Source organism: Macrobrachium rosenbergii, chromosome 1, assembly GCF_040412425.1.
Source record: "Macrobrachium rosenbergii isolate ZJJX-2024 chromosome 1, ASM4041242v1, whole genome shotgun sequence".
In the NCBI taxonomy this organism is placed as follows: domain Eukaryota; kingdom Metazoa; phylum Arthropoda; class Malacostraca; order Decapoda; family Palaemonidae; genus Macrobrachium; species Macrobrachium rosenbergii.
In genome coordinates, this window is record NC_089741.1 from 30,875,532 (window position 1) to 30,900,405 (window position 24,874).

Consider the following 24,874-nt stretch of genomic DNA (forward strand, 5'->3'; position numbering starts at 1 on the left):
TATAACTTTGCACGCATCGAAGAGAGTCGAACTTTTTCTGTCCGCTCTCATATCTTAAAACTACTGAGGCTAGAGGGCTGCAAATTGGCATGTTGATCATCCACCCTCCAATCATCAAACATATCAAATTGCAGCCCTCTAGCCTCCTCAGTAGTTTTATTTGATTTAAGGTTAAAGTTAGCCATAACCGTGCTTTTGGCAACGATATAGGATAGGCCACCACCGGTCCGTGGTTGAAGATTCATGGGCCGCGGTTCATAGCATTATGCCGAGACCACCGGAAGATAGATCTATTTTCGGAGGCCTTGATTATACGCTGCAGCGGCTGTACAGAAAACTCGATTGCGCCGAAGACACTTCAGCGCACTTATTACTTGTTTTTCTTTTTAAAAAGTTTTGGTTTTGTTGCATAACTAGGTAAATTTAGTCGTAAATTATAACAATATCAAATAACTAATACTCTTTTTTATATATATTAACAAAATGTATCACTAACACATTACTAATCAGATACTAACCGATCCAAAGGAAAAAAGGAAAAGAAAATCTTAAAATTAAAAGTTAAACTACAAAAATAAGAAGTAAAAAATGCACCGAGTTTCTTTTGGCGCAATCGAGTTTTCAGTACAGCGCATAATCAACGCCACCGAAAACTGATCAAACTTTCGGTGGTCTAGGTATTATGCTGTATGAGCCGCGGTCCATGAAACTTTAACCATGGCCCGGTGGTGGCCTATTCTATAACGTTGCCAGCAGCACGATTATGGCTAACTTTAACCTGAAACAAAATAAAAAAATACTGAGGCTAGAGGGCTGCAATCTACTATGTTTGATGATTGGAGATGGACGATCAACATACCAATTTGCAGCCCTCTAGCCTCAGTAGTATTCAAGATCTGAAGGCGGACAGAAAAGCACGATCATGACTAACTTTAATCTTAAATAATATAAAACGGACTGAGGCTAGAGGGCTGCAATTTGGTACGCTTGATGAATGGAAGGTGGATGATCAACATACCAATTTGCAGCCCTCTAGCCTCAGTAGTTTACATGATCTGAGGGCGGACAGAAAAAGTGCGGACAGAATCAAGCGCGGAAGAACAAACAAAGCCGGCACAACAGTTTTCTTTAACAGAAAAAAAATTTGATTTACGGAAAAGAAAATCTCAAAATTACAACGAAAACACCGCATACAAAAGGGAAGAAGTTACTTGCAAAACAAACCCTTTAGTCGAAGTAATACAGGAGAGAGAGAGAGAGAGAGAGAGAGAGAGAGAGAGAGAGAGAGAGAGAGAGAGAGAGAGAGAGAGAGACGGGGTTTGAAAGGCGTGCGCGCATGAAAAAATATATTGCACAGTTTACAAGCGATCCTGAGCTGCAACAAGAAAAAGGAATAAAACTAAAAAAAAAAAAAAACTGGAAATATAAGTTACGATTGGGTCTGAGTGGGGAGAAGTTGTCAAGTTTTGTTTCTATTACAGCAATACAGTCATGAATAAAATGTTTCTCTCTCGCTCTTTCTATATATATATATATATATATATATATATATATATATATATATATATATATATATATATATATATATATATATATATATATACATACATATACATATATATATATATATATATATATACAAATATATATATACATATATGTGTGTATAGTATATATATTATGTGTTTACATATATATGTATTAATATATATAAATACAATATACACACACACACACACATATATATATATATATATATATATATATATATATATATATATATATATATATAATATATAAACAATGGCATTTATTACCACCATAACAAAAGTATTTTAGTCCCCATTCAAACAAAGGCATTTACTGTCTATTTAAACAAGTCTTTCGTCCTCTTTAAAACATACGCATTTACCGCATATTCAAATAAAAGCCCTAGGTGACAAATAATAATAATAAAAAGACTTTTACTGGCCTGCAAAAGAGCAAGTGGGTCTGTTCAGTGTTTCCTCAGTGTACACCTCACTATATTTTCCCTCCGTTTAAAGTTGTTCCTTTCATCTTCACTCAGAAACCTAACTTTATCATTTCAATAATAAATAAACTTTACTTCATAAAATTTAATCGAGAAAATGCGCCGACGTTTCCTCGGCGCAGTCGAGTTTTCTGTACAGCGTATAATCAAGGCCACCGAAAATAGACCTATCTTTCGGTGGTCCCGGTACAATGCTGTATGAGCCGCAGTCCGTGAAACTTTAACCACGGGGACGGTGGTGTCTTATCCTACATCGTTGCCAAAAGCACGATTATGGCTAACTTTAACCTAAAATGAAATAAAAACTACTGAGGCTAGAGGGATGCAATTTGGTGTTTGATGATTGGAGGATGGGTGATCAACATACCAATTTGCAGCCCTCTAGCCTCAGTAGATTTTAAGATCTGAGGGCCGACAGAAAAAGTGAGGACAGAAAAAAGTGCGGCCGGACAGATAAAGCTGGCACAATAGTTTTCTTTTACAGAAGACTTAACACTGACATGGATTCTCTTGTGGATTATAAAACCTCTTCAATCCTCTCCTTCTTCTTCTCCCTTTAGGATTAAACTAATGGCAATGATATTCTTGAGCCCACAATCTCGACTCTCTTTCTTAACACTGAATGACACTACTCATAAACTATCTAGGCACCTATTTTCATTTGCTCTCCCATCTCTCTTATCCTACATGCCCCTATGCCCATCCGCCATCACCCCCTTACTCCCCTCCCTCCTCCACCAATCTCCAACAACAAATCATCCTCCATCCTCGATACACCATCCCCTACAAATTCCCTATCCCCGTCACCCCGCCCCTTACTCTCCCCTCCTCCACACTAGTTCTTCGTTGGGCGAGCGGGTTCCGTTCTCAGTTACCACTCTGTTGGCCGCAAGTTCGAATCCCGACCGGCCAATGAAGAATAAGAGGAATTTATTTCTGGTGATAGAAATTCATTTCTCGCTATAATGTGGTTCGGATTCCCCTATAAGCTGTAGGTACCGTTGCTAGGCAACCAGTTGGTTCTTAGCCACGTAAAATAAGTCTAATCCTTCGGGGCAGCCCTAGGAGAGCTGTTAATCAGCTCAGTGGTCTGGTTAAACTAAGATATACATAACTTAACCAATCTCCAACAAATCATCCTCCATTCCCGATACACCATCCCGTCCAAATCCCCATCCCCCATCCCCTTACCTCCTCCCCCCAATCTCCAACAACAAATCATCCTCCATCCTCGATTTACCATCTCGTCCAAATCCCCATCACCCATCCCCCACCCTTACTCTCCCCTCTTCCCCCAGTCTCCAACAACAAATCATCCTCCATTCTCGATTCACCATCCTGTCCAAATCCCCATCCCCATCACCCTACCCCCTTACTCCCCAGTCTCCAACAACAAATCATCCTCCATCCCCCATCCTCCATCATCCCTGAACAAATCATCACCATCCCCCCACCTCCTCCCAGTCTCCAACAACAAATCATCTCATCCCCATCCTCCATCATCCCCCCCCTCCTCCCCAGTCAAATCATCCTCCACTCGACACCATCCTGTCCAAATCCCCCCATCACCCCACCTCCTTACTCCCAGTCTCCAAACAACAAATCATCCTCCATCCTCGATTCACCAACCTGTCCAAATCCCCATCCCCATCATCACCCCCCCTTACTCTTCCCTCCTCCCCTTAGTCTCCAACAACAAATCATCCTCCATCCTCGAATCACCACCCCCTCCAAAGTCCCCATCCCCCATCACCCCCATCCCCATCCCCCATCTCTCCCCCTCCTCCCCAGTCTCCAACAACAACAAATCATCCTCCATCCTCGATTCACCAACCCGTCCAAATCCCCATCCCCATCACCTCCCCTTACTCTTCCCTCCTCCCCAGTCTCCAACAACAAATCATCCTCCATCCTCGATTCACCACCCCGTCCAAATCCCTGCATCATCCCGCCGCCCGCCGAGAAAAAAAAAAAAAAAAAAAAAAATCGCGAGCAAAAATCGGCCCCAAATTCAAACATCATTGACATCATTAAATCTGGTTCTTTGAGCCCCCGCCTGAAACGTTGCAGTAATAAGCGATGACATTTGGACTGAATGTTTTAATTTACAGTTGTGATATTTTAACGTGACTTCTGATGACATTAGCTCTACCTGGGCTCTTTGCGAATACTGGACACTTATACGATGGCGGGGGAATAGTGAAATATGAAGTATATATATGTATATATATTCATATACATACATACCTACGTATAAAGATGGGCATTTCTACAAATCAAAGATCCTGCCTTCATGTAAAATATGCATCACTTACGTGCCCCCTGTTGATGCTTGACAACGAAATAAAGGGATAGAGATGTCATGTGGATGACTTACCTTGACAAATGGCTGGAGAGTCAGAGTCCTCCACCTGCCGAAGTAATAGAGAATATTATTGTTATTATTATTATTATTATTATTATTATTACTATTATTATTATTCAGCATAAGCATACACCCATAAGGAATAAGCTAAAGACGCAATTATCTTGCCATAGAAACTTCCAGATATTAAATGCTCTTACACACACACACACACACACACACACACATACACATATATATATATATATATATATATATATATATATATATATATATATATATATATATATGAAAAAACGACAAAAAAAAAGTAAAAAATAAGCCGAAGTTTCTTCTTCGCAATCGAGATGTCTGTATAGCGTATAATCAAGGCCACAGAAAATATATCTATCATTCGGTGGTCTCAGTATAACGCTGTATGAGCCGCAGCCATGAAACTTTAACCATGACCCGGTGGTGCCCTGTCCTACAGCGTTGCCAGACGCACGATTATGGTTAAATTTAACCTTAATGAAATAAAAACTACCGATGCTAGAGGGCTGTAATTTGATATGTTTGATGATTGGAGGGTGGATGATCAACATACCAATTTGCAGCCCTCTACCCTCAGTAGTTTTTAAGATTTGGGGAGGACAGACAAAGCCAGCAAAATATTTTTCTTTTACAGAAAACCTAAAATCAACGAACGGTATCATAGAGACAAAATGAGTCAAATGGGTCAACATAGACAACCAAATCCAAGGAAAACTTAAAATGTGCGTGCATAAAGTAGAAAATATTCGGTACTTCACAGAAGTATTGCAGCCTCCCTTGAACTCTGTGGCACTGGACTTGCGTTGCGTCACTTACAACTGATTGGCTGAATACTTTTAAATGGCGTCGCAAGGGCACTGGTCACTGCTGAAAACACTGCAATACAGTGGATGGAAACTAAATCTGCAGAAAGAAATGTTGAGTCAAAGCTCAAGAAATTTAATTAAAGCTTAGAAAGTTTCAGTGGAAGGTCAGAGAATTAGATGAAAGGGTAGGTAATCCAGTCAAAGTTCATGAAATTGAATGAAAGCTCCAAAACTGAATGAATGCTCCAACAACTGAATGAAAGCTCCAAAACCGGATGAAAGCTCCAAAAACTGGAATGAATGCTCCAAAAACCGGATGAATGCTCCAAAAACTGAATGAATCCTCCAAAAACCGGATGAATGCTCCAAAAACTGAATGAATGCTAAAAAACTCAATGAGTGCTCAGGAAACTGAATTAAGCTCAGTAACTCTAAGTGAGGCACATGAAACTGAATGAAAACTAAAAAGAATACACTGAAAGCTCACGAAAAAGAATAGAACCTGCAAAACTGAGATAGAATAGAACCTGCATTGCTGAATGGGAGTTCATGAAATTGAAAGAAAGTCGTGAAATTGAATAATGGCTTATGAAATTGAATGAAACTTGGAAAACTGAATGAAAGCTCACAAAACTTATTACAAAACTTACGAAGTTGAATAAAAGCTCACGAGATGAGTGAAAGTGTAAAAGATGAAATCTTAGATAATCATTACCCATTTCACATCAATCATTCCCTCATTTTCCGGATATTTAAATCGATCAGGCATCACAGGATTGAGGTCTTGTTGTCAGTGATGCCAACCAACACACCTCATCCCCCAACCCCAACACACACAAACAATTTGAAGTTTGTATTCACTTAAGCAATTTTCGAATGGACGGGACATAAAGTCTATTTTTTATTTTTATCCCGTACATTGTCGGCCTAAAAACAAATACTATAAATAAAGATACCTTTTTAGTTTTCTGTAAAAGAAAACGATGGTGCTGGCTTTTGTCTGTCCGTCCGCACTTTTATTCTGTCCACCTCAGATTCCTAAAATCAACTGATGAGAGGGCTGCAAATTGGCATGTTGATCACCTACCTTCCGATCATCGAACATACCAAATTGCAGCCCTCTAGCTTCAGTAGTTTTTATTTTATTTAAGGTTAAAGTTAGCCATAATCGTGCGTCTGGCAACGATATAGGATAAGCCATCACCGGGCTGTGATTAAAGTTTCATGGGCGGTGGGTTATACAGCATTATACCAGGACTACCGAAAGATAGATCTATTTTCGGTGGTCTTGATTATACGTTGGAGCGGCTGTACAGAAAACTCGAATGCGCCGAAGAAACTTTGGCAGCGCATTTTGCTTGTTTACTCTATGAGTTGTTTCATTTTGCTATTTATTACCTAACTTACTTGTGAGGGCAATTATGCAGTTTAAATTGTCTTTCTGACGTATGCACAGCGCCATAATTAAATATTCATTTATTTACCGAACATCGCAGAAGGTTAAAAATTTGTTACCAAATGGTCACTGTTCGTCGCTACTGTGAAATGTTAGGCTATGACAGTCAGCAACAAAACTCTTAATATATATATATATATATATATATATATATATATATATATATATATATATATATATATATATATATAATATGTTAAAACAATTTTCATAAAAAAAAATTTCAACATGTAAATAAATGCTATATTTCAGAGACCACCTGTCTCTCTCTTCAGGCAAGAAAAGAGACAGTTGGTCTGAAATATAGCATTTACTTTCTACATTTTGGAAAGTTTTTATGGGCTCATATATATATATATATATATATATATATATATATATATATATATATATATATATATATATATATATAGAAATATCAACACAATCACGTGTGTGGAACAGTTAGCTTGCTCTAGGTAATTCATAGGGACAGTTGTACTCAGGTTCCAACTTCTTTTTTATGACTTGGCCTGGTTATAAGCGCCTGGTCTTACATTTGAAAGACCTGGGTTCGATCCTGATGTGAGTCAAAATTTATATATATATATATATATATATATATATATATATATATATATATATATATATATATATATATATATATATATATATATATATAATATATATGTGGGAGTGTATATACATATATATAGTGTAATATATATATATATATATATATATATATATATATATATATATATACATACATATACACACACACACACAACAAAGCTTTATAGCAGTACCCCATCTCCAGCGACTTCCAAGGGAAAATAAAAACGCCGCAGGAGGAAAGAAGGAACGGAGGAAGAAAGAGAGAAGAGAATCAGACTTCATTTAAACCCTTCGCCTTATCCGTCACAGCTCATTTCTTAATTATAAATGATCTCCCCCCCTTTGAACCATTCAGAAGTAATTAAGAACGCCCTTGCTCCAGGATTAAATGTAATTATCCTAACCTGATGGAAGTCACCCGTTTTTATCCCGGTTTTTTTTTTTTTTTTTAGGTGGATTAGATTTTTGGGGAGGGGAGGGGGAGGGGAGGAGGAAGAAGTAGGACTTACGTGGGTGTACAGTTACTTAATTGCTATGTCACTTTTAGCTAGAGTTGGGTGACCACTGTTGCCAGTTGGATGGGATTACACAGTGTTATTATTATTACTATTATTTATTATTATTATTATTATATTATTATTGTAAGTCTGATGCTATTATTATTATTATTTATTATTATTATTTAATCATTTTTGTCAGTTTGATGGAATTACACATTATTATTATTATCATACTATTATTATTATAATTATTATTTATTAATAATAACCATTGCTGTAAACTTTGCTATTATTATCATTATTGTTCAGTTAATTAATCATTGTTGTATTTTGAGGAATTACACAATTATTATTATTATTATTATTATTATTATTTTTATGATGATGATGATGGTGATTATTATTAATTGTTCGTTGTTGTCATTTTGATGTTATTACATTATTATTATTATTATTATTATTATTATTATTATTATTATTATCACCTAAAACGTAATTGAGAAAAAAGTGAAAACATTCTTGCACAACCATGCCCTCCTGCCACTTTACCACACCCCTCCCCACGCAACCCTCACCCCCGGGCCACCTACCCCGCCACTTCATTCTTCACCGAATCCCAATCCATTTATTCATTTCAGGTTTGGGACTGAGAGATTTTTAAGCAGTTCTCTGTCACCTGGTATACGCATTACTTTAGACAAACTTGAATAGCAAAAGAATTATGCAATTAGAATAGAACAGAGTATAAAATTTAGGCCCAAGAACAAAGCGCTGGGATCTATGAGGTCATTCAGCGCTGCGAGGACATTGACGGTAAGAAGGTTTCAAAGGTGTAACAGGAGGAAACCTCGCAGTTGCACTGTAAACAAATTGTTAGAGAGGGTGGAAAGTCAGATGGAAGAAAGAGAATATGAACTGGAGGTACAGTAAAAGGAATGAAAGAGGTTGCTAATCACACAGTGATCAAACATCAAACAAAGTCTGTTTTACATTCGTATCATGATCATGGCTAATTAATTCGGTATTAATACACAGAAATGTGAATTGTAAAAAGATTTGTTGCCACTGATACAAAGTTTAACTAAACATAAACTCCCAGATTAATATTTGTTCGGCAATCGGGACGATTACGACAAATAATTTTAACAAATATAACCCCAAATTAATATTAGTTACGCAATCGAGACGATTACGACAAATAGTTGTTATAAACCAAGTAATTCTCAATGATACACATAATGAATCCAGCGTTTGAACAATTAATGAAAAGGTTAAATTGATAATACCATCTCCAGTTTTTCCAAACGACGCATTTGTGCAAATGTGGAGGAAACCGCCGGCGTTTGAAAGTTATTAAGGATATAATTACCTCGGAGTGAATGCAATCATGAAGTAAACATTCAACAAATTTTTTCACATGCAAAATTATTTTTATGCACATATGAGTTATTTCATGCGAATTATTTTTCACGCACATGCAAAATTATTTTCCATGCACACACGAATTATTTTCATGCACAGCCAAATTATTTTCATGCATATACAACTCATTTCATGCACATGCAAATTATTTTCCTGCACATATAAGTTAATTTCATGCACATGCAAATTATTTTCATGCACATACAAATTATTTTCATGCACATACGAATTATTTTTGTGCACATACAAATTACTTTCATGCACATAACATGCACATACAATTATTTTCATGCACATACGAATTATTTTTTTCATGCAAATTGCGCATACAAATTATTTTCATGCACATACAAATTATTTTCATGCACATACAAATTATTTTCATGCCATAAGAGTTATTTTCATGCACATACAAATTATTTTCATTCACATGTAAATTATTTTCATGCACACACAAATTATTTTCATGCACATACGAATTCATTTTCATGTGGTAGTGCAAACGGCTACAATGCGGCATAAAATAATCAACATACCACGCTAATAATTTCATAAACCAAAATATAATTCACACTCGGATGAGCGTAAGAATCGCAATCATTTGCAAACCTGAAGAAAGTCGACACTTCCTGACACCTTACCATGTGACAACACTTTGAAAGAGCCAGACTTAATTATTCGGTTATGTCAATTGTTTTAAATTTCTCAAAATAAAATGAATAAATAAATTTTAAAAAATTGCAAGAACATTAACGTAATTGAGCAAGGAAACCTTTCACTCTCTCCTTCCTTTCTGTTTCCTTCGTAAATACGATTAATCTCGGTCAGTGAAAAAAAATGGATGATGAAGGAATCAAAGTGTCGAAACTATTCGGTTTCAAGACCAGCTGATGATTCTTATGATTTTTATAATTTTTCTATGCGAGAGAGAAGCTGATGGATGATTTTTATAAACAGATTCTTCAATTTTCTATAAAGACACACAGAAATGATATCGTCTGTACACACACACACACACAGAGAGAGAGAGAGAGAGAGAGAGAGAGAGAGATTTTTATAAACCGATTCTTCAATTTTCTATAAAGACACGACAGAAGTCGCGAACAATGTCGTCTGTACACACACACACAGAGAGAGAGAGAGAGAGAGAGAGAGAGAGAGAGAGAGAGAGAGAGAGAGAGAGAGAGAATGATGATTTTATAAATCGATTCTTTAATTTTCTATAAAGACAACCAAAAGTCGCGAACAATGTCGTCTGTATACACACACACACACACACACACAGAGAGAGAGAGAGAGAGAGAGAGAGACTAGAGCCTCCGCTGAAATGATTCACATTCCCCTTCGCCCCTTTTACATCTGACAAGACAAGGACACACAGGTTATCCTAAAGGAAGGAGATTCCTTCCTGCTGTCCTTTTAATTCATCAGCTAATATAGTCTGTCACTCCTTTTTATTTGACGGAATTGAACAGAGTCCTTGATGATATGTAATAATAAAAAAACAGGCAAAGTTTCTTCAGCGCAATCGGTCTTCTAACTGTAAGAAAATCTCAGCCACGGCCCGCGAAACTCCAGCCGCGGCCTGGTGGTAGCCTGTGTCGTTGGCACCTACAGCGGTGCCAGACGCAAGATCATGGCTAACTTTAACCTTAAATAAAATGAAAACTCCTGGGGCTGAGGGGATGCAATTTGGTATGGCTGATGACTGGAGGGTGGAAGATCAGCATACCAATTTGCAGCCATCTAGCCTCCATAGCTTTTAAGATCTGAGGGCGGACAGGAAAAGCGCGGACAGAATAAATGTCCCTGTGCCTCGCTGTCGAACTTCAGTTCCAGAGGTCTTTATCCTCACACCGTTGGACTGTGGAACAGCCTCCCCCAAGGATGTCGTGCAGTTGGAACTTCTTCAGAAGTTCAGACGAAGATGCGATGTATTACTACCCTACTACGATTCTTCTTGCATTTTAATACATTTTTATCTATTTAATCTCTTCTTTCTGTATTTCACTGACTTTCTCTTACTCAAGTCAATGGCCCTGTGGTTGGCTTTGTTCCATATGAATAGGTTTTCATCTACTGAATAATAATAATAATAATAATAATAATAATAATAATAATAATAATAATAATAATAATAATAATAATAATACCATATTCTCTGGAAGCTTCACTTTCAAGTCAATGGGCCCTGTGGTTGGCTTGTTCCATATGGATAGGTTTCATCTACTGAATAATAATAATAATAATAATAATAATAATAATAATAATAATAATAATAATAATAATAATAATAAAAAGAATGAAATACTCAGCGAGAAATCATTATCTTTGATGACAGTACGAAGTCTGCTGTTCATCAGTTTACCTCCCTCCCTGAGGTAGGAGACAGAAGAGTATTGCTCGCGTTGCCATGACAAAAAATCCTGACATAATTACGGTTCACCTTACAGGAGAGGCATCTTACGTCACTTCCGCTCGAACGGCCTCGTCTAAATGAACGCAAAGTTTGAAACGTCAAATATGGATTTGCTTTTGAACAAAGTAGTTTCGCTGAAGAAAATAATTAGTCTCTTTCACTAACATATAACAGTAGTTTTTATTTGAGAAAATAAGGAATAACAGTTTTTTCATTTAAGAAATAAGAAGAAATTATTAGAGTAACTTTTGTTTAAAAAGACAAATAAATACAGTCGCTTTTTGTTAAAATATAACAGTAGTTTTTATTTAAGAAAATAAGGAATATTAGTTGTTTTCATTTCATAAAATAAGGAATAATAGATGTTTTCTCATATGAAAATAAGAAGTAAAAGTCGTTTCAACAGAAAGATAAAACGGGTCGTTTACATTAAAAAAAACAGAAGAGAGAGTAAGAATAACTTTCATCAAAAAGATAAAAATGACAGTGGCTTTCATTAAAAAAAAATGAGACTACACACTGAACATTGGACAGTAGCTTCCTTGAAAAAAAAAAAAGAGACTACACATTAAAAATTGGACAGTCGCTTTCATTTAAAAAAAGAGAGACTATACATTAAAAACTGACAGTCAGCTTTCATCTAAAAAAATTGAGAGACTACAAGACAAAAACTGACAGTAGCTCACTGAAAAAATTGAGACTACACATTAAAAATTGGACAGTCGCTGTCATTGAAAAAAGTGAGACTACATTAAAAATTGGACAGTCGCTTTCGTTGAAAAAAAAGTGAGAGACTACATAAAAATTGGACAGTGCTTTCGTTGAAAAAAAAGTGAAAGACTACACATTAAAAATTGGACAGTAGCTCTCATTGGAAAAAAAAGTGGAGACTACTCATTAAAAATTGAACAGTAGCTTTCATTGAAAAAAGTGAGAGACTGCACATTAAAAAACTAGACAGTAGCTTTCATTGAAAAAAATTAGACTACATTAAAAATTGGACAGTAACTTTCATTGAAAAAAGTGAGAATACACATTAAAATTGGACAGTAACTTTCATTGAAAAAGTTAGACTACATTAAAAAATTGGACAGTAGCTTTCATTGAAAAAACGTGAGAGACTACATTAATAATTGGACAGTAGCTTTCATTGAAAAAGTGAAACTACATTAATACTTGGACAGTAGCTTTCATTGAAAAAATGAAACTACATTAAAAACTGGACAGTAGCTTTCATTGAAAAAAGGTGAGACTACACATTGAAGATTGGACAGTAGCATTCATTGAAAAAAGTGAGAGATTACACATTAAAAATTGGACGTAGCTTTCATTGAAAAAAAAAAGTGAGAGACTACACATTGAAAATTGACAGCAGCTTTCACTGAAAAAAAAGTGAGAGACCACATTGAAAATTGGACAGTAGCTTTCACTGGAAAAAAAAGTGAGACTACACACTGAAAATTGGACAGTAGTTTTTATTAAAAAAAAAGTGAGACTACACATTGAAAATTGGACAGTAGCTTTAACTGATAAAAGGTGACAGACGACACATTAAAAATTGGACAGTCGCTTTCATTAAAAAAAAAAAATAGGTACACACTAAAAATTGGAAAAATTTTTATTTTCAGATCGTACCTTACTTTTCTTTTATTTATAGTTTTTCTTCAAAAGAATTCCGGCTTTTCCTATGACTGGCAGAGTTGCAACAACCACAAATTCATAGACAAGTATTTTCTTTCCCTAAAGACAATTTTTTCTTACCAAAGGAATACATTCAGGGCATTATTTTTTTTCTTAGAGACTTGAGTTTTTCCCTTACTAAAGGAATAAATTCAGACTTTAATTATTTTTCCCTTAAACGCATGAATTCTTCCTTATTAAAAGAGTACATTCCGAAACATTAATCATTTTCCTCCCTTAAAGAAATGAATGTTTCCTTCCTGAGAAAACTGATGAAAATAACAGCTAGTCGACGCTCCCAGAAATCACGTATATTTTTCGCCGATCTAATTGGCGAAAGAAAGTTGGATTCTCATTCCAGAGATGTTAAATATAAGGAGGTTTTAAAGGTTAGAACAACTGGATAATTATGAATACAGAGGAGGCCGAGATTACATTTATTCGAGGTCAACAGAAGTTAACAGACTCTAGTAAAAACTAGAGTCTGTTAACTTCTATTGACTCATATATCTGTATCTCCAAGCATTTTATGAGCCAGGAGTTTCCTAGAAACCCGTTTCAGTGACATTACTTTAAGCGGAAACTTGTCCCTGTATTTCCTGTAATGAGAGCGCCGTCAGTGCACCTCACGTGGTGCACTGTGGGCATTCCTGAAGAGAGGTGTTTGCAGCGTCCCTTCGGCCCAGCTGAACCCACTTTTTAACCTTTTGCTTTGCTTCCGTTCCAGCTTCCTTTCTTCAGTCTTCCCTGCTCCAACCTCTCTAACTTAGTCCTTCTTGCAACTGCTGGGTTTCTCCCAGTTCCACCTTTCGATCCTTGTATTTCATCTTCTTTATTTTCTGGATTTTTTTTTTTTTTTGCTATCCAACCACTCCAACTCCATCTTTTCACTGCCTAAAGCACCATGAAACAATCGCTAGGAGGCTTGAGGGGAAAGTAAGAAGGGAAGAAAGCGAATATGAACGGAGTACAGTACAAAGAATGAAAGGGGTTGCAGCTAGGGCCAAAGGGGACTCATTGGCAAGAACAGTTATTTCAATCAGTAAATTATGTACCTGATAGTTGGACGACTGCTTTAGCCGACGCCAGGATAAAACGGAATCGAATTATCAACCTTAGTCCACAAGACTTGAGTTAAATATTGTAACAACTTATTAAACACACATCAGTTGCTGTTATGAATTAATAACCATATCCCAAAAGACTGAGTTAAGCATTGTAACAGCTTATTACAACACATATCAATTACTGTTATGAATTAATAACCTTATCCAAAAATTCGATTCAAGTATTGTAACAACTTATTAAACATACACCAATTACTGTTAGGAGTTAACAACCTTATCCCAAAAAGACTCCGAGTTAAGTATTGTAACAACTTACTACAACACATATCAATTATTACGACTAGCACCAACAACTGGAGTACTGAAGTATACGCCTCTGCTACCGACTCTGAAACCAATCAGTCAATATTTGCCATTGGAGGAAAACTAACTCCTTCCTCCCCTCCCCCTCCTTGTGGCTCGTAAATATTCCCGATTAGTCGCGACACGTTCATTAAAACGGCCTCGTAATTTGTGAATGAAGGCCACTGACTGAAGGACTCGCTCTGCTAATTGAAACTTTCGTGGCTCTAATGATCTTCTAGTCCGCGGTCATTATTCTGCGATAAATTGCCCAGCAATTTTTTTGCTTGTTTTCTAATTAGAGTCTTCTCATTTTTTTTTTTTTTTTTTTTGTATTTTTGGGGTGATAAGTTGATTAGACTGCAATTGGGAAAATGCTCGCTATGTTGTGTCTTATGTTACGAATAAATAAACGCCATATCGGAATGCATACCAATCCTTTAATAGTAACTTGGGGAAAAGGTGCTACATAATTTTTTTTTAATCAAGTTCTTTAGAATTTTTAAGGCGGAGATGGTCTGGACTTTTTCACAAACGTACAATTGGATTGTTTATATATTAAACGAGTAAAAAATGCGCCGAAGTTTCTTCGGCGCAGACGAGTTTTCTGTACAGGCGCTACAGCGTATAGTCAGGCCACGGAAAATACATCTATCTTTCGGTGGTCTCCCATTATAATGCTGTATGAGCCGCGGCCCATAAAACTTTAACCACGGCCCGGTGGTGGCCCATCCTGATCGTTGCCTTAAGCAAGATTATGGCTAACTTTAACCTTAAATAAAATAAAACTACCGAGGCCAGAGAGCTGCACTTTGGTATGTATGACGATTGGAGGATGGATGATCAACATACCAATTTGCAGCCCTCCAGCTTTCGGTAGGTTTTAAGATCTGCAGGCGGACAGAAAAAGTGCGGACGGACAGACAAAGCCGGCACAATAGTTTTCTTTTACAGAAAACTAAAATAATTCTTAACAGCGTTTCAAGTCTCTGACACTGACTTAAAAAATGGAAATGTTTCAAATCATAGTTAAAATTTCCTCAGTTTTCTTCATAAATACCAACAATATTTTCAAAGTTCTAGTGAAAAAGTTCCATTTTCCAGAAAGTCTTCTAATTGATTTTCTGGCATTTTCTTTAAAATAAATCAAACACTCACTATTTTCCACGAGGTGATCAACCAGAATGTCGAGAAAACACATGAATGGAATGGAATATAGAGTTTAGGCCATAAACCAAGCACTGGAACCTATAAGGTCATTCAACGCTGGAAAGGAAATTGAGAGTAGGTAGGTGTGAAAGGTGTAACAGCAGGAAAACCTCAAAACAGTTGCACTATGAAATAATAGTTAGGAGAGGGTGGATAGCATGATGGATGAAAGATAATGTGAATGGAGGTACAGTAAAAGGAATGAAACGGTGTTGCAGCTAGGGCCCGAAGGGACGCTGCAATCGTCACCGAACAAATTCAAACAATTGACACAAGTGACAATTTCTACACTAAATCTAATACTCTGGCGACCTTTCGCTAATTAATTAGGCCCTTCCGTGTTCCCGAAATTCCAAAACTATAACTTTGTAAGGTATAATCCCAAATATTTTCTAACATTACCAGCTATAGCAGTGATTCTCAGACTGGGTGCCGTGATTCTATTAGGCGCTTCCGTGTTCCCAGAAATTCCAAAACTATAACTTTGTAAGGTATAATCCCAAATATTTTCTAACATTACCAGCTATAGCAGTGATTCTCAAACTGGGTGCCGTGATTCTATTAGGCGCTTCCGTGTTCCCGAAATTCCAAAACTATAACTTTGTAAGGTATAATCCCAAATATTTTCTAACATTACCAGCTATAGCAGTGATTCTCAAACTGGGTGCCGTGATTCTATTAGGCGCTTCCGTGTTCCCGAAATTCCAAAACTATAACTTTGTAAGGTATAATCCCAAATATTTTCTAACATTACCAGCTATAGTGATTCTCAAACTGGGTGCCGTGATTCTATTAGGCGCTTCCGTGTTCCCAAAATTCCAAAACTATAACTTTGTAGGTATAATCCCAAATATTTTCTAACATTACCAGCTATAGCAGTGATTCTCAGACTGGGTGCCATGATTCTATTAGGCGCTTCCGTGTTCCCAAATTCCAAAACTATAACTTTGTAGGTATAATCCCAAACACCTGGCTCAGCCTCTGCCAGGACGAACTACAGTTTCGTTCTCCGAGGACGAGATTCTTAGCAACGCCGCTAATCGATAAATCGACCAGTCCTCCAATAAATGCTTGTTCAGCCAATTCAATGAATCACTCACTGGCGTTTACGTAACCAGTCGATCTGAATGAGGCGTGATTCTTTTCAGTTCCGATGTTCTCGAACGTTTTTTCTTGTCTTTTGTTTATTTCTTTCGCTTTTTCTATTAAGGAAATGGAGAGAGAAACTGACAACTGGACTTCCTGCATACTCATTTAAACGAACAAATTCCAAGACACACATACATACAGTACACATATATATTATTATATAGGTATATATATTATATATATGTATATATATATATGTATGTATGTGTGATTCTATGTATGTGTATATATATATATATATATTCCAAATATATATATATATATATATAATATAAATATTTTAGTTAGTTGGTACAAGTTTAATTTCTCAAATGGGATTGTGATTCTTGGAACACTAACCAATTAAATTCCCAATATTCAAACTTTTAAAGATAATTATACATATTTATACATACCAGCTATACGCATGATTCTATACTATATGCCGTGATTCTATATAGAAATTATAAATACTATATGTATGTAAGGTATAATCTTCCCGTATAGTTTCTCCAAAAAGGCGCAAAACTATAATCTGTAAAGGTATAATCCCAAATATTTTCTAACATTACCAGCTACGGAGTTACGGCACAGTGATTCTCAGACTGGATGACCGTGATTCTATTAGAAGCTTCCGTGTTCCAAAATCCAAAACTAAAACATTGTACAATAATCCCCAAATATTTTCCTAACATTACCAGCAAGGGTATTCTCAACCGTGCCGTGATTCATTACGCTGAATAACCAAAACTAAAACTGTTTCATAATCCGTTATTTTAAATAAAAAAATTACCAGCTATAGCAGTGATTCTAAGACTTCCGTGTTCCCTTCCGTGTAAGAAATGATTTAAAACTATAACTTTGTAATCTGTATAATCCCAAATATTTTCTATACGCAGGAGTAATCAGTATATCTATCTGCTTTCCATCTGATTCTCAAACTGAGTGCCGTGATTCTATTAGGCGCTTCCGTGTTCCCCAAATTCCAAGATATAACTTTGGAAAGGTATAATCCCAAATTATGGTTCTAAAACCAGCTATGCAGTGATTCTCAAACTGGGTGCTGGATTCAGATCGGCCTTAAGTGTTCCCTTGAAATTCAACTGAACAGAGTAACTCCATGCAAGGTTGAACGCTGTTCATAATCCCAAATATTTTCATCAAATAATCCCCACAAATACAAAAAGATTCTCAGACATTGCCGTGATTCTATTAAAAAAATTCCGTGTGATTCTCAAAACTATAGGATAAAACCTCAAATATTTTCTAACATTACCAGCCATAGTAAGGGATTCACAAACTGAGTGCCGTGATTCTGGAAAGAAAATTCCCACAAATTCCAAACTATAACTTTGTAGTTATAATCCCAAATATTTTCTAACATTACCAGCTTTTGCAGTGATTCTCAAACTGGGTGCGAAGCTGATTCAATTAGGCGCGAGAGTTCCATAAATTCCAAAAAACTATAACTGTAAGATATAATCCCAAAAATTTTCTAAAATTTAGCTATAGCAGTGATTCTCAAACTGGGTGCCGTGATTCTTTAGGCGCCTCCGTGTTCCCGAAATTCCAAAACTATAACTGTAATAAATAATCCCAAATATTTTCTAAGATTACCAGCCATAGCAGTGATTCTCAAACTGGGTGCCGTGATTCTATTAGCGCCTGGTGTTCAAATTCCAAACTATACTATAACTTTTCGACAGATTCATCGAACCAGTTCATCCAAATCTGGTATAATCCCACGAGCGTAAATATTTTTTTGTAACATTACCAGGATTAAGTTATAGACAAGATTCTCAAACTGGAAAACACATTTCAGGCCTTCAGCTGCTACCTGAAAGTAAGTAGGTCCCTATATTCTATATAACATATTCCCATTCTCAAACTGGGTGCCTGATTCTCACCTGGATTCTCAAACAGACAGTGCCACTAAAGGAGCTGCGGAAGATTGTCATGAATTTTGTCTTTGCTAGATCATCTCAATGAACATTTGTAAATAAAAAAAGTTTACAGAAGTCTTCTTATAATTATCATCAGTGTGTTTACTCTAATTGTGTTTATCTAACTCTTCTGATATGCACACATCTGAACATTATATATTTCTTTGTGCGTTGTGCTGATTTTGGTTTGAGTATGGACAATAATTTCATTCATTAAATAAAAGTTAATTCATGCAGTATGGTGGGATGGTGAAGAAGGGGGTGCCACGGTAATGATTCCATTAGTTAGGTGCCATCACTAAAAAAAGATTGAGAACCTCTGGTGATATAGTATGCTAACGATTGTTTCGTGTGAAAACAATGGATTTTATTTCCTTGTGGGCCAATGCAGCAATTTTTTTTTTTCTTGAAATTAAAACTTTCTACAGAATCTACAGAACTGATAAAGTTCCGTAAGAATGTGTATTATGTCGCTATTTTGGCCAGTCACTTAATGTTTTAATTCATTTGACGAGAAAACATATTCGGATAGATCGAAAAATAAATAATAATAATAATAATAATAATAATAATAATTATAATAATAATGTTCCCTACCAAAGTATGTCATCTAGCTGTCTTGGTCAGCCATTAAAATTTATCAGACGAGAGAATATATAGGGATATATCCAAATTAATAATAATAATAATAATAATAATAATAATAATAATAATAATAATGTTCCTACCATAGTCTATCAACTAGCTGTCTTAGTCAGCCATTAAAATTTATCAGACGAGAGAATATATAGGAGATATATCCAAATTAATAATAATAATAATAATAATAATAATAATAATAATAATAATAATAATAATAATAATAATAATAATAATAATGTTCCCTACCATAGTCTATCAACTAGCTGTCTTGGTCAGCCATTAAAATTTATTAGACGAGAGAATATATTTGGATACATCCAAATAATAATAATAAAATAATAATAATGTTCCCTACTAAAGTATATCATCTGTCTTGGTCAGCCATTGAAATTTATTAGACGAGAGAATGTATAGGGATATATCTAAATATAATAATAATATTAATAATAATAATAATAATAATAATAATAATAATAACAATAATAATAATAATAATTCCTTACTGAAGTACATTATCTAGCTGTCTTAGTCAGCCATTAAAATTTATTAGACGAGCAAATACATTTGGATATATCCAAAATAATAATAATAATAATAATAATAATAATAATAATAATAATAATCCCCTACTAAAATGTTTATCAAAATTATATCATCTGTAGTCAGCCATTAAAAATTTATTAGACGAGAGAACGTATAGGGATATATCTAAATAAGCAATAATAATAATAATAATAATAATAATAATAATAATAATAATAATAATACCAACGACTTCGGAAATCAACTACCTAAGAAATTCACAGTCACATCACAAAACCTTTGCTCGAGAAGAAATCTGACAGTGAAAAGTGAATGTCTGACGTCTGTTGTGCTCAATACAACAGGTATGTCAGCGACCGAAAAATTACTTCGACATATTTCTAACAAGGAAAAAAAAAAAAAAAAGCGTTCAAAAGAAGACGGAACTTTCATCTATCAACTGATACCATCTCTTTTAAAGGGATGTTTGAGTGAAACTGTCTAACGCTGGATCACATCTGATGAATGTTCGCGGCGTGCGTGTGTGCATGTATAAAATATATGTATGTATGTATGTGTATATATATATACATATATATATATATATATATTATATATATTATATACATATGTCAGTGTATGTTGTATGTATATATATATATATATATGTGTGTGTGTGTGTGTTTAATTGCGTATATGCCTTGTTGGGATTAGAATATAAAATTTAGGCCAAGGCCAAACGCTGTGACCACGAGGTCATTCAGCGCTGAAAGGGAATTGACAGTAAAAAGTTTGAAAGATGTAACAGGAGAAAGACCTCGCAGCTGCACTCTGAAACATCTGTTAGACGAAGGTGGAAAGTAAGATGGAAGAAAGATAATATGAACGGAGAGTACAGTAAAAGGAATGAAAGAAAGGGGATGCAGCCAGGGGCCTGGGAAGGCACGCTGCAAAAGAACCAAAGTAATGCCTACAGTAACGCGTGAGGTGCACTGACGGCACTGCGCCCTTTACGGGGTGAAACTCGATAAACGCAGGAAAAAGTGTGTTGAATGAATTATTGGTGTGTGTGTGTGTGCGTGCGCGCCTAATGTCATGAAATCAGAAGCCCACAGAACTCAATCGCAGCGCCGGATCCGTCATAATCTATGCAAAATGAAATTTCCAGGAGCCATCCTGTCAGATGGAAACCATTAGGGCATGAATAGGCGCACCGTTATTTGTCGCTGTATGGGCGTTCGAGCATATGAGGTGCTAACACTGTGAGTTACCTGCGGAGCACTGGCAAAAAGGATGCACGCGAACAAAACAGGTTCAAAAACTCCTCAGGGCAGAGGAACCTGTAGAAAGGTACTTGAGTGTGTATGTATGTATGTATGTGTTTGTTACAATTTGATGCAAAACTTTGTAATTGAACGAGGCTTGTTGGCGCTGGAACTCAGCGCTGCTGTCTCCCCTACCTCTATCCCCACCCGGGTGGCGGACAAGCCGGTTTGCAGGGGAGGGTGACTGTGTCATGTCTCCCTACTGTCAAATTCGGGAGATGACAAACTAGATCCACTCGGATTTTATTATTATAGATTAATTGCAAATGTTGAAGCCTTCGACATAATTTCGCCGATGGTTTCATTTCCTGAACTTGAGAGTCGCTGCTGATAAGGCTTTGACGTTCACACAGCAAATGTTTAATGGCAGTTGCGATTCTCTAACAGCTTGTCAGCGAGGACGCCTGGATCCTTCCAGTATACTTACGGACAAATCATTATAGATTGTTAGAAATTCTTTCTTGACAATCTATCCTGAGTTGCTATCTTGAGGTCCTTGGTGTGCAAGAGAGAGAGAGAGAGAGAGAGAGAGAGAGAGAGAGAGAGAGAGGAGAGAGAGAGAGATTTCGTACCTGAATTAAAAAAAAAAGAATTAAGAGCATTTTTTACTGGAGGTTTTCACGAGAGAGAGAGAGAGAGAGAGAGAGAGAGAGAGAGAGAGAGAGAGAGAGAGAGAGAGAGAGGAGAGAGAGAGCGTCATTATTTCTTACCTGAATTAATAGTAAAATTAATAGCATTTCTTTTTAAACTGGAGCTTTACAAGAGAGAGAGAGAGAGAGAGAGAGAGTCATTATGTCTTACCTGAATTAATAAAAAAATTAAAATTGGAGGCTTTTGAGAGAGAGAGAGAGAGAGAGAGAGAGAGAGAGAGAGACAACGCAACACAATTCTTCACTCCTTTATACTGTCGCGAAAAGAGAAAAAATTTTGAAAAAGAATATGAAAAGTTCACAAAAAGCCCAAATTTTCCAGACAACAATGTTCTCACTGATGATACAATGGTATAGACAGGCTCAAGTGCGCTCGTTGCCTCATTAGCAAGCACTGCAAGCACTCCGCTGAAGCGTCGATAGAGGTTGCAACCCGATAGATAACGTTGCTGTCGTGTCGACACTTTCCCACTTTGTTTGCATATTTGCATTTTTGAAATTTCCATAGCCGCTGTTAGGGTGGGTATGTGGTTCCTTCGGAGCTGAGACAGTTTCTACCCTGGAACGTCAATAACCACCATGCCGTCACGCCAGTTTTTAATAGCCACAAATCAATCAATCAATCTACTCTTACCTATTCTGGTATGGAAGAATTAAGACTTTCTGGCTTTATACAACTTAGGTAATTGTGATTCCGGCCAATATTATCACTCGGAATTGTTCAATCGTCCTGGGAAAAATAGAGAATATTTGCAAAGTATTAACCAGTTGTAATGCTGTATGAGTGAAGTCTATAATATTGTGCAGAGTATTAAATAGTAGCAAATATATGTATGTATATGTATGTATGTATGCATGAATGTGTGCATATATATATACCTGGTTATATATGTATATATATATATATATATATATATATATATATATATATATATATATATATATGTGTGTAATGTATATCTATACATATGGGAGTAAACTGAATTAATTCCTAAATATCACTGCTTAGAAAACAAAACGAAAATATAAAAATATATATTAGTAAAAATATCCGTATAAACTTTATAATACCATACGTACCACAGAGAGAGAGAGGAGAGAGAGAGAGAGAGAGAGAGAGAGAGAGAGAGAGAGAGAAGAAATACCCACACACGCATCTGATAATTCCGAAAGAAAAATTAGCAAGCAGAGAAGAACAAGAAAATAGTGGTCGAATACTGAAGGTCTATATTATATATATATATATATATATATATATATATATATATATATATATATATATATATATATATATTATTATTATATATATATATTATATATATATATATATATTTTGGAGAGTCAGTCAGTCACTTTGTCCTTCCTTCTGCATTTCCTTTATCGTTCTTACTTCCTAATGAGCACCATATTCTTAGGAAGCTTGAACTTCAAGTCAATGGCCCCTGTGGTGGGCTTGTTCCATATGAATAGGGTTCATCTTCTGAATAATAATCATGGTAATAATTAAGAGAGGAAAATGGGATTACAATAATAATAATAATAATAATAATAATAATAATAAAAGAGGACTTGAATTTAAAATAGTACAAAACCAGGCTGAGCAAGAGGTAAAACACTTTGATAAGCAGTTGAGAATGAGTGTGGAAAATACACAGAGTGAAAACTCGTGTTGTAAGAATCATGCAGGAGTAACATTCCCGAAAAAAAATTTCAAACCCCCCCCCAAACAAAAAGTGCTTTAAGTGTTCATAGAAATGAGGAATTTTGTCCAAATGGAAAATATTCCTGACAGACTCTGCTCCTTTCCCGTGCCACCATCCTGCCAACAAACGAATAAAAAAAAAAAAAGAAAAGGGATCAATAAAACTTCACTCGGAATAATGTTCCTACAAACTTTGGCCATTACCCTCAACATATGCACGACCCTGGAGAGGATGGGGGTGGGGGCGCCACTGGATGGTCTGGGCTGAGGTGGTGGAGGGTAGGGAGGGTGGGGTTGCCAGAATGCAAAGGATCAGAGGCTTTCCAGCCAGAGGTTACGAAGAGACTCGGAAAAAAAAAAAAAAATAAAAAAAACTGGCGTCCGGATTTCCCCAAAACCGGAAAAGAATGAAATTTTCATGTGCAATTGGACAGAATGCACTCGAGGTGTTTTTCGTCGGTTAATTAACGACTTTACTTTTTCCTTTTAATGATTTTCTTTTTTTCATTCGTGTGAAAATAAACTTGTAAAAAATGCGCCGAGGTTTCTTCAACGTAATCGAAAGTTTGTACAGCGTATATAGTCAAGGCCACCGAAAATAAATCTATATTTCAGTGGTCTCAGTATATAATGCTATGTGCCGCGGCCCATGAAACTTAACCACGGCCCCTATATCGTTGCCAGATGCACAATTATGACTAACTTGACCTTAAATAAAATAAACCCTACTGAAGCTAGGGGCTGCAATTTGGTATGTTTGATGATTGGAGGGTGGATGATCAACATGCCAATTTGCAGCCCTAGCCTCTGTAGTTTTCAAGATCTGAGGGCGGACAGAAAATGACCTGACAGAAAAAGTACGGACGGACAGACAAACCCGGCAGAAAATAAAATTTAAGAAATGCATTCTTTTACTCTGAAATGGATAACCTTATCAAAAGAAGCCAAACTGTAGTACATGCTGATTCAAGAATGAAACCCTTTGTGCAAGAAACTTTCACATCTTCATTTATCTATGTGTTTTATTAAATGTC

General features: G+C 36.0%; 1 protein-coding gene across 1 annotated transcript; it reads left to right on the top strand.

Moving 5' to 3' along the window:
- Positions 1 to 2,719: 2,719 nt before the first annotated feature.
- LOC136839999 (uncharacterized) lies at positions 2,720 to 4,115 on the top strand. Its single transcript, XM_067106284.1, has 2 exons — positions 2,720 to 2,924; positions 3,331 to 4,115. The coding sequence occupies exons 1-2, from the start codon at positions 2,720 to 2,722 to the stop codon at positions 4,113 to 4,115; spliced, it is 990 nt and encodes a 329-aa protein (XP_066962385.1).
- The last annotated feature ends 20,759 nt before the right edge of the window (positions 4,116 to 24,874 follow it).